The sequence below is a fragment of the Carassius auratus genome, chromosome 6, assembly GCF_003368295.1.
Source record: "Carassius auratus strain Wakin chromosome 6, ASM336829v1, whole genome shotgun sequence".
NCBI classification, from domain to species: Eukaryota; Metazoa; Chordata; class Actinopteri; order Cypriniformes; family Cyprinidae; genus Carassius; species Carassius auratus.
Window position 1 is genome coordinate 1,672,469 of NC_039248.1, and position 13,849 is coordinate 1,686,317.

Here is a 13,849-nt window from a genome sequence, read left to right on the forward strand (position 1 = left end):
CTCCACTCGCCGGCTCATTCCTCGTATCGTGTGCGATCTGCTATAAATATTAACTACGGTGGATCTTTTGGACTCTAATAAGTAACGGTTAAAGTCCTGCAGTAAAGGCGCAGGGGTACGGAGTCGTCTCTTTTGTCCCTGGTGTGGTGATGGTGCTCTTGTTTTAATGTGTGAACACTAGCCGGGCTTGAACCCTGACGGAGCGATGCTAATCTGATTATACAGCACTGAAGACCAATTAAACATGCACGCATCCTTCATCTGAACGCTGGCCCATAATGCACTGCTCTACGCTTACTGAGAAGAAATGAGGAATGTGGAATATAAATCTAATTATTAAATATTAAAAAGGTTCCATTAAAGTAAAATGCATGTTTTCCATTGTTTATTAGAGTTTTGCCAGCAGCAGACTGTAGTCTTTAGTCATGTTAGAGGTTCATTTAACCAGGCTGAGGGACAGAATAACTGTCTTTACAGTGACACACACTGTATAAGGCCCTTTACTGAGTCAACGTACAATTCTTCTTGTTTATTTATACATATACTAACAAATAAATAAAGGTAAAAAATCATGTCATTACAATTCATACAAATCTGTTTGGCACACAAAATGAGATGACCGATGAGATATGAACCGTTTAACTAGCTGTATGAAAACGTTTTGTAAGTCATAAAGGTTAGAGATAAGATGTTTTATTTTTGAATAAACCATTTTATTCATAACATAATTTGTCTTAAAACACCTTACTGAGTTATTATAATCAAAACAGTCCTGAGCTAGATCAAGCTTCGATCTCTACAAACCAAACTATCACTTTAATTTTTCCCCACTAATAAAAAGATTTGATCGTTGGCTAGCTCCAGACTGTGAGCTGCTCTATAACAGAAAATCTAGTCGTAATTCTAACCCAAAGCGACACAGACTCTGGTTTCTCATGTTTATTACTGATTTAAGACCATCTATTGCATAAAATACAGTATAAATAAACGTGATGTGACTGTACTGAACAAACATCCACATCGCTGTAATCAGATGCTTTCTTAACTGCTGCTTTCTCACCGTGTCAGTTTTTGATTATTTCTTTAGTAAGTGGAAAGCGTGCAGCATATTTCATGTTGACCGTGACGGCGCTCAGCAGCTTCAGGAAGCGCCGTGTGTCTTCTTCTGTTGAATTGCGTCCAGGAGGCTGAGATACGGTCTTCCGGTCTCTACAGCGCCTCACTGGTCAAACCGCATTACTGCAGGCTCTCACATCAGGTCCGACCACTCCTCGATAACTAATGTCTCTTTATTGTCGATGTTGTCTATAATATAGACTAATCGTTTCACAGCTGTAGAGTTTTGTCTTCTGAAAGTGTTTAATCAGCTGAACGTTTGTTATGTTGTTAAAGCACAGTACAGTCCAGTCATGAGTCTGATCAGACCGCTCTTTCCCGTGATCAGTGCTGTCTGTGTAGTGCTCAGAGTCGCTCACGATCTCGGCTGTGATGCGTTCGTATCGTCCGGAGTCCTCGGAGGTTAATCAGGGTCCAGTAATCATCTGGTTTAAGCTCCTCAGCTCTTCATCTCGTATCTCCGTCTGGTAATTGATGTCATGTTGAGGGGCTTTTGCCCGCAGGTTTAATTCAAGTCTTCATTATTCACAGACCTGCTGCTTGTTCTCAATTGCACAGTTAGTAAGGAATGTTAGATGAGAGCGAATCTTCACGTCGAATGAGCGTCTGATGGTCATTACAGGAGGTCAGCAGTCTCTCAAACACAGAAGAAGCTCAGTGACACGCTGCAGTTCCTCAGTCACAGATCATGCAAGTGTTCTGCTGGTCTTGTGTATTATATGATGTACTTCAGTATTAACTGGGCTTGAGTGTGTGTGTGTCGCAGTGATGCTGCTTTCACTGAAACACTTCAGTCGCTCAGGTCAAGTGGAAGTACATCTGTACGTGATCCAGATCTGGACGTTTCAGACAGTTTGAGTCTCTCTTAAAGCTAGATTTGATGGAGTGCTCCTAAAGGCTCAGACCCTGTATGTGTTCCCCTTCTGTCAAACATCTTTTATTGGACTGTCCCGCTTGTATTAGAGAAAACACTTAAAGAGTTTAGTATAAAACATTTTAGGATTTTTATCTTATGTTAATGAAAAAATAATCTTGTGTAATATTTAGTTTGTTTGCTGGTTTTTATTGTATTTGTAATACTTTACAATTGTTATTACCATAAAAATAGCCCAAGATGCTGACAGTGTATGAAATAATACTGTTATTATTATTACTACAATATCTGTGTTGAACTGAGAACACACTGTTAATAGTCCCAGTGTTTTAGATTAGCTTTGTGGATTACAGCAGCTGTGTGTGTGTGTGTGTGTGTGTGTGTGTGTGTGTGTGTGTTCAGTTGGTGTAGTTAATCTCGCTCTTTATCTTCTCTTTCTCTCTGTAATCCCTCCATCCGTCTCTCTATCCATTTATCAGCAGCCGTTTGACTGTGAGCTTCACATCTGCTCTGTGTTCAGAGATTATCCACACAATTAAATGTCTGTAAATATCAGTATTATTGTAATATCACATCAGAAACATAATACAGTCTCTTGTGATGCTTAAAAATACTCCTGGTCAGATGAATATTCAAGGATTTGAAGATTAAATTGAAGTGAATGGCATATGATGATGATGATGATGATGATGATGATGAAGATGATGATGATATTTGTGCTGAGAGCATGAAATTCCGTTTGCTCTGGTTTACGTGTTTTAACTTGTTCAGAGAATGCTAGAATAGCTATCTGGTTAACTAACTAAAATAAGTTAGCCGTTTTATTATTTATAAACATAGTTTTTCTGATTTCTAATCGGATGGAATAGAAGCTAAACCTCTTTGAAAATTAAGAAATCGGTTTGTTTGTCTTACGAAAAAGTGTAGAGAGAGAGAGAGGGAGGGAACGAGTGAGAGAGACAGAGAAAGGAGGGGAATGAGAGAGAGAGAGAGAGAGAGAGAGAGAGAGGGGAGGGGAGTGAGAGAGGGAGATTTTGAATGTGTGCCGGAGAGATCTGGAAGCAGGAAGCACCTCTCTCTCTCTCTCCGTCTCTGTCTGTCTCTCGCTGCGGTGTTCAGGAGGATGATGGGGGTCTGTTACCCTCCTGTGCGGCCGGTGAGTGTTCAATCATTCATGTTTCTGTGTTTCCTGTCTGAATACATCGAGCGTGATCCACTCCTGCATGCATGCGTGTGTGTGTGTGTGTGTGTGTGTGTGAGAGCCTTTACACAAGTAAACTGCATTCTGCTAAATGCATCAATGTATTATTTGAAATGAAAGAATTTGCAGCTGCAGATGACACCTTCAGTCAGTGCGTGTGTGTGTGCGCGCGTGTGAGTGTGTGTGTGTGTGTGTGCGCGCGTGTGTGTGTGTGTGCGTGGTCAGGAGGTCTGGTGTTTCTCCAGCTGTCTGTCCTGACTGAAGGGGCCAGGTGCTCTCAGTCTGTCTGTCTGTCTCTTTGTGTCTTCACACACACGTGTCTTCAGTGTTCATGTGCTGCAGATACAGTTCAGTCTTTTATTAGTTGGAAGCTGTGTGTGCTAAAGCCTGGAATCCGTCCCTCCCCCTCTCCTGCCGTCTCCCGAGGGCTCGAGCAGCTGTTATCTCCGGGTTTTCCTTTAAAAGCAGGAATGGGATGGGATTGGATGGGGGGGGTGGGGGTTGGATGGAGAATGGAAATTGATTTTCAGAGGTGACGCTCCGAGAGTAGAGCCAGAGCTGGCCGTGACGGAGGAGTATGGTGGAGTATGGTGGAGTATGCTGAACCCCACCCAGCCAGCGTTTGCCCTGCAGCGAGGGAGAGACTCTTACCTGTCGTCTCATGATCTCACACTCGCTTTACAAACCCAGAGCAGCTGCCTTTGTCTGCATAGAAATATAGCCCTATATTCCCCCAAAACACTTTTGTTTTGGACATCTGATACACACACACATCTAAATGAGGACAGATGCATGTTGTTTTTGTTTAAAGTTCACACAAGAACATGCAGACACTGTAGCTCCGTAATCAACAATCAAGTAGATACTCTCCACCGATGCTAACAGCTGATTATTCAGAGTAAGGTCTACCCGATACTGATTGTTTGCTTGTGTTAAGGTAACAGAAATCCTCTCGTTTAGGGCTGGGGGAAAGTCTGTTTTCAGTAAATGATCGGAGCATTGTAGCACACCTCCCGTCCTGTAGATCGCAATAAGCTCTGTGCTTCTGATCATTTTATTACAATATTCAAACAATAACTATCATATAAGGCTGATACCGATACCGATTATTACAGATCAAGTAGACCGATAACCAATATTTCGAACCGAGATATATATATATATATGTGTGTGTGTGTGTATATGTATGTATGTATGTATGTATGTATGTATATATGTATGTGTCTGGTGTGTGATGAAAATGGATGTCAGAATGACAATATCGGCTTCCCTGGTGTTGGTTGAGTGTAGTACTCCACACTGCACTTCTTACTCTTGTCCTCCTCTGTGCATCCATCTGTAATAAGAGTAATATAAAGAGAGAGAGAGAAGCAGGGCCACTGTATTCTTCATGATTAAACCTATGAAGTATGAATACTGTACTACAGCTAAACAGATTGGGGAAGTGTAAGGATTTGGCTTCAATAATTTACATGTCAGAAATGTATGTGTAATAGCATAACCTTTCATAACTCTGCATTAATTATTTTCTAATGACTAAATCATAACCTACGAGAGGTCGCTATTCAATTTTGATCATCTAATGCACATCAGTTGATTAACTTTAAAAAATGTCTATTATAAGTGTAAATAATTTAATTCTCTTCATAGCTATATTGTAGTAGTTATTAGTCTGTAACACACTCATAGCCTTTTCCAGGCACACTTAGTTCAGTAGCCTATTGAAATCTCTCGATTTGTCATCCTAATCTTGGCCTATGTGACACTAGACATTCCAGTTAGTTTTAATTTACAGTGCAGTGCAAATGAAGCCATAAATCAATTTAATATATCTTTTAATCAAATGAGTTAAAAACTTTATTTTTTTTGCCAATAAAGGGTTTACTATTAACATTAAAACAGAGGAAATAGCGTATTGTGTGATTATTCTTTTAAACAAAAGTTGTAATAATTGTTGTAGTAGTCAGGGGTTAAAGCAAAAAAAAAAAAAAAAAAAAAGTCTTGACTGAAATGTTTTTTCCTCGGCCAAACCCATCACACACCCAGATGAAGAGCAGTGTTTGTCTTGTAATTAGGAGCACTTGTCCTAATAATTAAAAACAACTTAGGAATGAGTAGAATTATTATTAATAGGCACAATCCCATGCAGAAAGTCTGAGCAGTTCTGGAGATGTTGTTCATGTATTTCTGTTCTCATGTAGTGAAACGACTGAAATCACCGCGAGCGTCGCACACTTTGTGTAGAAAAGAGAACTGCGCATCTGTGCCATTTACATACTCAGAGACACGAATAACATGCTGGATTCATATTTAAATGCTATTATTGCAGCTTAATATTTACAGATACTAGTCCATATTGTGACTTTAAGTGTTCTGACCTACTTTTGATTAATTCATCCAAACTTTGACATATTCCGTGATATTTCACATCATACAGTTAATTCCATTTACATGACTGGATTCCGCGAGCCCATTCACGTTTTCTGCATTGCGCAAATCATAGGTAGTATTGAGGTGTTTTGCAACTTCTGTGTAACATTATTGGGTTGTAATTTATTGCAACTTAATGTCTGCTGCTGCTTTACTTTTGTGAGAAAACTGATGTGTGATCACTGAAGCAGCTCCAGTTAGCAAGCACTTTCGGAGTGAGAGTGAATTCAGCTTTGATTGGTCAGACTCGTGACTCACAACAAATCAGATGGACGATGGGCAGAGATTGCTTTAGGCCACAGATTGGTGAGTTCTGACAGGCTGGATCAGAGCCAAATAGCGCGTGTCAAAATTCAGTTATTTTATCTGCGAATCGGTTTTGAAAATGACTGATACTGATAATCATAAAAATGCTTAATATCGGTGCCGATAATCGGCCAGGCTGATAATTGGTCGACCCCTAATCAGCACTAATCATCTCCTCTGCTTTAATACCAGTTACAGTATGAAATAAACATGAATGAACATCAGCAAGTATGTGAAAAGAGTATTCCGTTTTTGTCTCGTGTTCAATCAATGTTTCAAATATGTCAAATATAACTGCTTGTGAACATCATTTATCTCTGGAAAAACATCCAGTGACCACAAATTCATTAGTCATCTAGAAAAATAAACTCTTGAGCACTATAAAACACATTCATTATAATTTTTTACTGTTTTTCAATATTTAATTTGTTTGAATAAATCTGGCAAGTTTTTATGACGGACGCTTTTTAAATGTTTATATATAAAAAAAAAAAAACAGATTAGAGTAGCAATATAATGATGTAATTGTAAAGTTAGTATAATAACTTTAAAATAAAAGCTTCATTGAGTGTGTTTGTATACAAATCACTTAAATCTTAAATAGTGGGCGACCGATATATCAGCAAAGCCGATATATATTGTCCAATGTTTGTTTGACATTTTGCAAGTTGTTCTGCTTCCCTGATGTTAGAGGTGGGACTTTTATTTTGATGGTGCTGAGAAACCACCGTTAACAGTTCTGTCTAATACGGATAGAAGTCTAATTTAATCACCATTGGTAGTGCAAGTAATTGTAATGCTTTTTTCCCCCTCAGTTGGTCAGAACAAAAGAGGCAGAATTGTTATTTGTTCAGAAGACAGTAGCAGGGTAGAATTCTTATTTGGGTCTTATATCCCAAGACATAGGCTAGTATCTGTGATTCTGAAGTACAGTATCTACACACACTCCATAAAACAGAAGATTGATCCGCCGCTGCACAACACACGAGGAGATTTTAAACAGCGATGGTGACAGAGGCAAAACCTATGGACTGCAGCTTTAAATAGGAGCAAATTTGCTGTGTACTTTACTTATAAATCCAAAATAACCAATTTGAATTAGAATTGATTCAATCCTGTGAATCAAATTAAATTGTCAAATATGTCAATTACCAGCACTAAATATTAAAGGATAAAAGTAACAACAAAGCCCAAACTATATTGAAATGTTTCTATGTTACTCTGTTTCACATCAGGTATTTTTATTCAAACGTGTTGAATCATCAGCTCCTCTCTAGTGTAATGTGGAGTATCATACTGATCACAATCTCTTTTGTGTGCTGTGTTTGTGTGATTATATGAGAAATGACACATTACACTGAGCTGTACTGTACCTTCTGATGTTCATTCATGTTTATGACATGCTATATTTTATGTTTGTTTTTATTAATGTTTGATGCACTCGGTGCTACTGTGAACACGACACATTTAAGAGCATCCAAACAGCATTTATTGTTTGAATTTTAAAATGAACATAATTAAAAAGCCTTTCTATCAGATGTAAAAGAGCACATTGTTGAATGAGAGGCACATTACAGATAATGTTTGGTGAAGGAAAACTCATGACCTGGCAACCCTGGCTTGAACCCAGAGTCAAAGAGAGACTCTAACTTCTGCACGAGACATTTTGTTCTGTTGCAATCTGATGACTCTTTTCTGCTCCCTTTTGATTGACAGGGTATATCTAACCCTGATCGTCCGATGGTGCTTTTAGCAGTCAATCTCGATTATCGGCTGATACTAGTAAATACAGTGCAAACTATCCTTTACTGCAGGGAGTTATTTAGATGTGAAGTAACACACTCACAGTAGATGCCTGACATGTAACAGATATCTTGATTTCTATAAACACACATTACATGCCACCTAACTGTCCATAAATCCGTTTTCTTGAGAGATCACACAGGAAAGATCCTTCACCTAGAACAGATGCTTTCGAGACACTGCTGCTGATGAATGTATTTATCTGCGTCACAGACGAGTGCGATGCTGCTTCAGTTGTGTTTAACCCTGAATATTTAATGAGAGAATCAAACCCTGGTCAGATCCAAGCGGTTCACGCCGAGGAGATCAAACACCACATTAACTGCAGCTTGTTTGCTTGTCTTGGGCTGGTTTCTCAGTGTGAGAGTTCAGAGCTCGTGTTCCTCACAAACCAGACGAATGTGTGTCCGTCGCTGAAGAGTTTGTCATCTAATGTGTGTGTGTGTGTGTGTGTGTTGAGCAAAGGAGCAGTCCTCTATCCAAACTAGATCAGCCAGTTTCTGTGGGTCACGCATGTGCTGAGGGTGGAGTGTGTGAGAGACAAACATTCACACTCACTCGTGTGTGTGTGTGTGTGTGTGTTTCTCTCAAACACCAGTGTTTGCAGGTTGGGCTGTTTTGGACCCACAAACCTTTGGACCCATGCTGGGCGCTGCTGGACTCTGATTGGTCAGTCAGGAAGGAATGGACACGCCCTCTGAAGAGGATAAAGCTGACCAATCAGAATGCTGTTTGCGGGCCAGATACCTTTTACATTCAGCTTTAATTTATTTTTCAGTTTTAGTCATTTTTGTCATTTTATTTTAGTTCAGCTTTATTTCAATTAATAGTTTGTGTTTTATTTGACCATAACAACACTGGCAGGACAGAAATGGGGTTTGGAGGGTTAAAAATCTCCCAAACCCTTGAGCAGGATCATGTTTCAGCAATAAAATCTAACAGAAGCCAAAAAGCCAAAAGTGCATATTTAGCTCAAATCAAAAATGAACACTACTGCTGTGGTTCTGTATGAAACGCCTCACGGAAGAGAGTAAAAATCTAATATATATTGCAGAATAATACTTGATCCTGAAGCACAAAAGCAGTCTAAGGTGTTTGTAAACGCAAAGCTGAATAAATGATCTCTCCATTGATGTGTGGTTTGTTTGGAGGATAATATTTGTCTGAGATACAACTATTTAAAAATCTGGAATCTGAGGGAGCAAAAAAATCTAAATATTGAGAAAATCATCTTTAAAAGTTGATCAGATGAAGATCTTAGTAATGCATATCACTAATCAAATTAATTTTGATCTATTTATGGTAGGACATTTACAAAATATCGTACTTACTATCGTAATCTTTACTTAATATCGTAATGACAACGCGACGAGGTCATTGATGACGTTGACGCAAAAAATACGTACAAAAAATATGTGCAACGATTCGTCGACCTGTTTTTATTTCTCTAAAAAACGTTTGCAAAACATTTACCTTATGTGCGCTGAATATACGCGATGGCCGGATCAACATTCTGTCCGTTATATAACCAATCCAGGGGTTTTCTGCATTGATCTGTTTTTTTGGCGGCTGTCAAAGCCTTATTTGATCGGTGAGTGATGTAGAATAGAATGACAGGGCGCGTACGAGAGAGAGCCCCGGCGCACTCACAGTCTTCAAACAGTCTCTCTCTCTCTCTCCCTCGTGCATATTAATCAAAATCATTAGACAAGATAGAAAAAGAGTGGAACGCCAAAGTTTTACGTGGAGCATTCAGAGATTTTTTTTCTCCATGACAGGCTGCTGGCTCCCAGTGTTAATTTGTATTTATTAATTTTTTTGGAAAAGCACTCTCTGTATTAGCTTAAAGCCCTCAGGTTTACATTGGTTACTGTATTCTTTCCATTGCTCTAAACAAGTATTTTGGGTGACCTTTTTTATTGAATGCTAGACATCAAGTTGTTGTTATTTTCATCTGAAAGAAGAACTTTTTTCAGTAAGCTAGGCCCTATGTGTTCAGGAAGCTTGTTTCAGTAAGCTGTGTGTTTTCAAGGCTTCAAGGTTTTATTGAATGCTATCTCTATACAAGTGCAAAGTAATGCATTCTTATTCAGTCTTTTTGTCATTTTAAGAGCAATAAACATATATTGCAATGTTAAGGAATTCATGTTTTTTTCATTCAGATATGTAAATCAACATGTATAAATTGTTAGTAGTCAATTAATGGAGATAATCGAAATCGAATCGGTCTGGAAAAATGAATCGTTAGATTAATCGTTTAAAAAAATAATATAAATAATAATCATATATAAAAATAAATAATCATATATATATATATATATATACTGTACTATATGTATTTAACTGTACTTAAGCAACATTTAAAGTGCATTAAAGACTAAATGAGTTGTTCCAGTTTAGCAGACTTGAAGTACGCCTGCTTTCAGACGCAAGCTACACAATATCACGTTCATTATCTCAGATGATAACAGGAGAGATAGAGGAGCTGCGGTGAATCTGTCTGGTGCTGAGTGATGCATCACGGATCGATTCTTGCCAACTGTCCACGAGTCAACACACAACAGCGTTTATGCAGTGCTCACAAAAACAAACCATCTTCAAGACTATAAGGGAGCGTGTGCATTCAGTGCTGGCGGCTGATGTTTGAGAAGCCTTGAGATGAGATCTCTGAGCCCTCTCACACTAGACTGATTAACATTTAGCAGGGTCTGTATTGGACTTTATTAAGTGTCAGGGTACAACAAATTAGCAACATCAATATGACAAGAAGTAAATATTAAAAATGTAGAGAAAATGTTGTCTTTTTGCTCCATTTCATGAAAGCGGTTCTAAACGAAGCAGTGTTATACGTTATGCACACAGAATGACTACTAATTTAAATCTCATTTAAAAAGGCATCATATTTCATATTGCTGTGTTCAAAATTTTATTTAATATCATAATATTTTGATACAATTTGTAATTGCAAATTATAATAAATTATACTTATCTTTAAAAAAAAATGCAACTTTGTTAATGACACTTTTCATTATAAATTTTTATCTGAAGTGCATCCTATGTATTTTGATGCATGCATGTCTCTGGAACATCCCCTGCACGCCAGTGTTATCATCTCAATATGAGAATAGCTTTTCTTTGTTTTGTATAATATCTTGAGTGCATAATGGCAAAAAGTAAAAAAATATATATATATATATAAATGACTATTTTCTTAATACAAAATGTGAAATCTAGTTTCTGCGTGTGTTTTTGTGGGATTCACATTGAATGTGTTGTTGAACCATCATCAGGATGGTGTTTTGTGGTCGATCAGAAGCTGGTCTGCTGTGTTGGCGTGTGTCTGAATAATGCAGGAGGAACTCATTAATATTGAGCAGCTGCCGGAGTCTGCTCGTCACCAGAAACAGAGAAATGTAATCGCTCTGGCTCTTAGTGGCGTCATCTGTGAGAGGAATGCATTACCGTCTCTCTCTCTCTCTCTCTCCGCTCCAGTGGATTTCACTTTTCCTCTTCTCTCGCTCTCGTGGCGGTCGCTCTGTTAAGTGAGCGGTGTGTCTGGTCTTGGGCCGAGTGGTCGATTAACCCTGCTCTGTGTCTGTCTCTGATCTGCAGGGTTCACAGGACACGATGGGAGCTGTGGAGGGTGTCGGGGCTCCGTTCTCCTCCTTCCCTCCTCCTCCACCTCCTCCTCCTCAGAACGGCCTGGCGCTGGAGTTTGGGGGCCAAACGGAGGCCCCTGCAGGGGTCGGCAGCACCCCCTCCTCTAACCCCAGCGCTCAGGTAAGTGCTAAAGCTCCTCGAGCAGATGCAACAACAAGCTCATCTCAACACATGATCTCTATCTTCACTCCTGTGATTTTGTGGAGTGGTGAGACCCGTCTCTCTCTCTCTCTCTCTCTCTCTCTCTCTCTCTCTGTCTCTCTCTCTCTCTCTCAGATGTCAGACAGCTCTACTCAGGCAGAACTTCAGTTGGTTGCTTACAATCCTTCGGTCAGCAGTGATTCCTCCGAGGCTAAAGGGACCCCGAAGCGGCTCCATGTTTCCAACATCCCCTTCCGCTTCAGAGACCCAGACCTGCGGCAGATGTTCGGGGTACTACAGGCTTCAGGGTTTATTTTTCAGATGATTTTAGAAACTGTGACAAATGGTGACATGTTTAAGGGTCAATTCTGCCCCCTGGTGGCCAAGAGTGTAACAGCACCTCAGAGTCATGTTGTAAATGCAGCTCTTCTCTAATGATCAGTTTCAAACAGCCGTGGGTTTAAGTTGATCATTCTCTCTTTGTGTGTGTGTGTGTGTGTGTGTGTTTTTAGCAATTTGGAAAGATTCTGGATGTGGAGATCATTTTCAATGAGAGGGGCTCTAAGGTAAGAGAGCGTTTTTAAACTCATGCATTTGATTAAATAAATGTTATTGTTAGATAAAAGTAACGGTTCACCCCCCAGAAAACACTGATCATGTAATTCCTGTGATTCAGCGTGACAGCAGACGGCTCGGACCGTCACACACTACGATTTGTGCTTCTAATAAAGGTGTGCGAAATATAGCGTCTGCGATAGTGTCGTTGATGTTGTTTAACTATGTGTGACATTATCGAGTATATTGCAAAAGTCAAACAAAGCACACCTACAGTCATGAAGTCTAGTAGGTTAGCATTCAACGATTTCGGTTTAAAATATCAAAACCTTATTTTGCATTTATAACTGCAGGTTCGAGCGTTCGTGTCACTCGAGCTGCACTTGTGTGTAAATACAAGTGCCATTTCAGACACCGCTTCCATGTTTCCTCTGCAAAGAAGAATTTTTTTTTTTTTTTTTTTTTTTTTTTTTTTTCATCATAATATATAATGCAGACAAAATGCTTGAAATGGTGTAATTCCTTGCTTTGTCCAGCAGAGCGTGCACCATTGTTTGCTACTGGTGACCTGGGTGAAGCACTTTAAAGCTTAAATCTATGGAAAACCATTTAAACTTTGAACAGCCATATCTCCATTATGGAGCAGCGAATCCACACCAAATTTGGGGATCCCTTCAGCTCTCTTTTGTTTTTGCTAATGGCCCTCCGGGGTTCGGGGTTTTGCTGGTTAAATTGTTAAATGCCCTGTCTTCGTTACATATCTCTGTCATGTCATTATAAGTGTTTATCATTGCAAAAAATGTGTTCATGTTCTGTTTATGTATATACTATATATAGCACCGGTCAAAAGTTTGCACACACGAATGGAAAAGTGTCCAAACCTTTTACTGGTACTGTGATTAATATTGTTAAATGTATTGTATACGATCCATACAGACCAAGCCCCCCAAGGTTCGGCGCGCATGTAATCCGCGGATTAATTGCTAAATTAAACCATAATAGAGTTTATCATTTGTTAATATTTACACAGGCAAGCAAATTTTAAACAGTTAGAGAGAGAAAAAATGAAATGGGGAGCTCAATTCATTACTTGTGCGCTGTTCTCTAGGTGCACACACACACACACACACACACACACACACACACACGAAGTGCGCACATGTGTTTCAGACAGCATCCTGAATCTTCTTCTGAATCCTCTGAACAGACACATACACAAAATTATGACAAAATACCCATCTCGACAATCATTCAGGTAAACACAGTCAGTTATGTCTCAAGTGAATGGAAACAGCGGAGAAAGAAATGGGATGTGTATCATTCTATCAGATCTGTGCTTCAGGTCTTAAAGGGACAGCAGCTTATAAATACTGCTGTCATTAATGATCATCAAACAACAAAACAGCTGTGATAAAAATCTATATTTGATTTATACAGTTTTGAATACTACAACCTTATTTTATTTTTAACATTAAGTTGTATTTCCCTATGCTTGTGATTTGTGTATTAATTCTTATTTTTACTGGCTGCTCTCTTGTCTCTCTAATCATGTTTAAACTTTCTTAGTTAATCTAGTTTTATTTGCTTAGGTATCAAAGAAGGACTTGGCTTTAAGTAATAAATGGAAAGTTCAATTAAAATATTTGTATTTTCTTGCTAATCCGAACATTTTCCAGTCTGTGGGTCAAAAACTGTAATGTGAGACAAACTGTGAGAGTAGTGATCCATTCGACCACTATAATATAAACAAAGAATATAGAATT

General features: G+C 38.9%; 1 protein-coding gene across 5 annotated transcripts in view; it reads left to right on the forward strand.

The window, feature by feature from the left end:
- The window catches only part of LOC113090030 (RNA binding protein fox-1 homolog 2-like), a 45,151-nt gene that overhangs the window by 5,799 nt on the left and 25,503 nt on the right, over positions 1-13,849 (forward strand). For 4 of the 5 annotated variants that reach the window (XR_003286844.1, XR_003286838.1, XM_026256156.1 and 1 more), the window contains exons 2-4: positions 11,343-11,510; positions 11,667-11,822; positions 12,044-12,097. Coding sequence is in view for 3 of the 5 variants with exons in the window: in XM_026256156.1 (XP_026111941.1) it covers positions 11,343-11,510; positions 11,667-11,822; positions 12,044-12,097 (378 nt within the window). In the remaining 2 variants the exon portion in view is untranslated. Of the gene's footprint in view, positions 1-3,014; positions 3,147-11,342; positions 11,511-11,666; positions 11,823-12,043; positions 12,098-13,849 lie in introns of those variants that run through there. The other variant, XM_026256158.1, reaches the window with a different exon arrangement.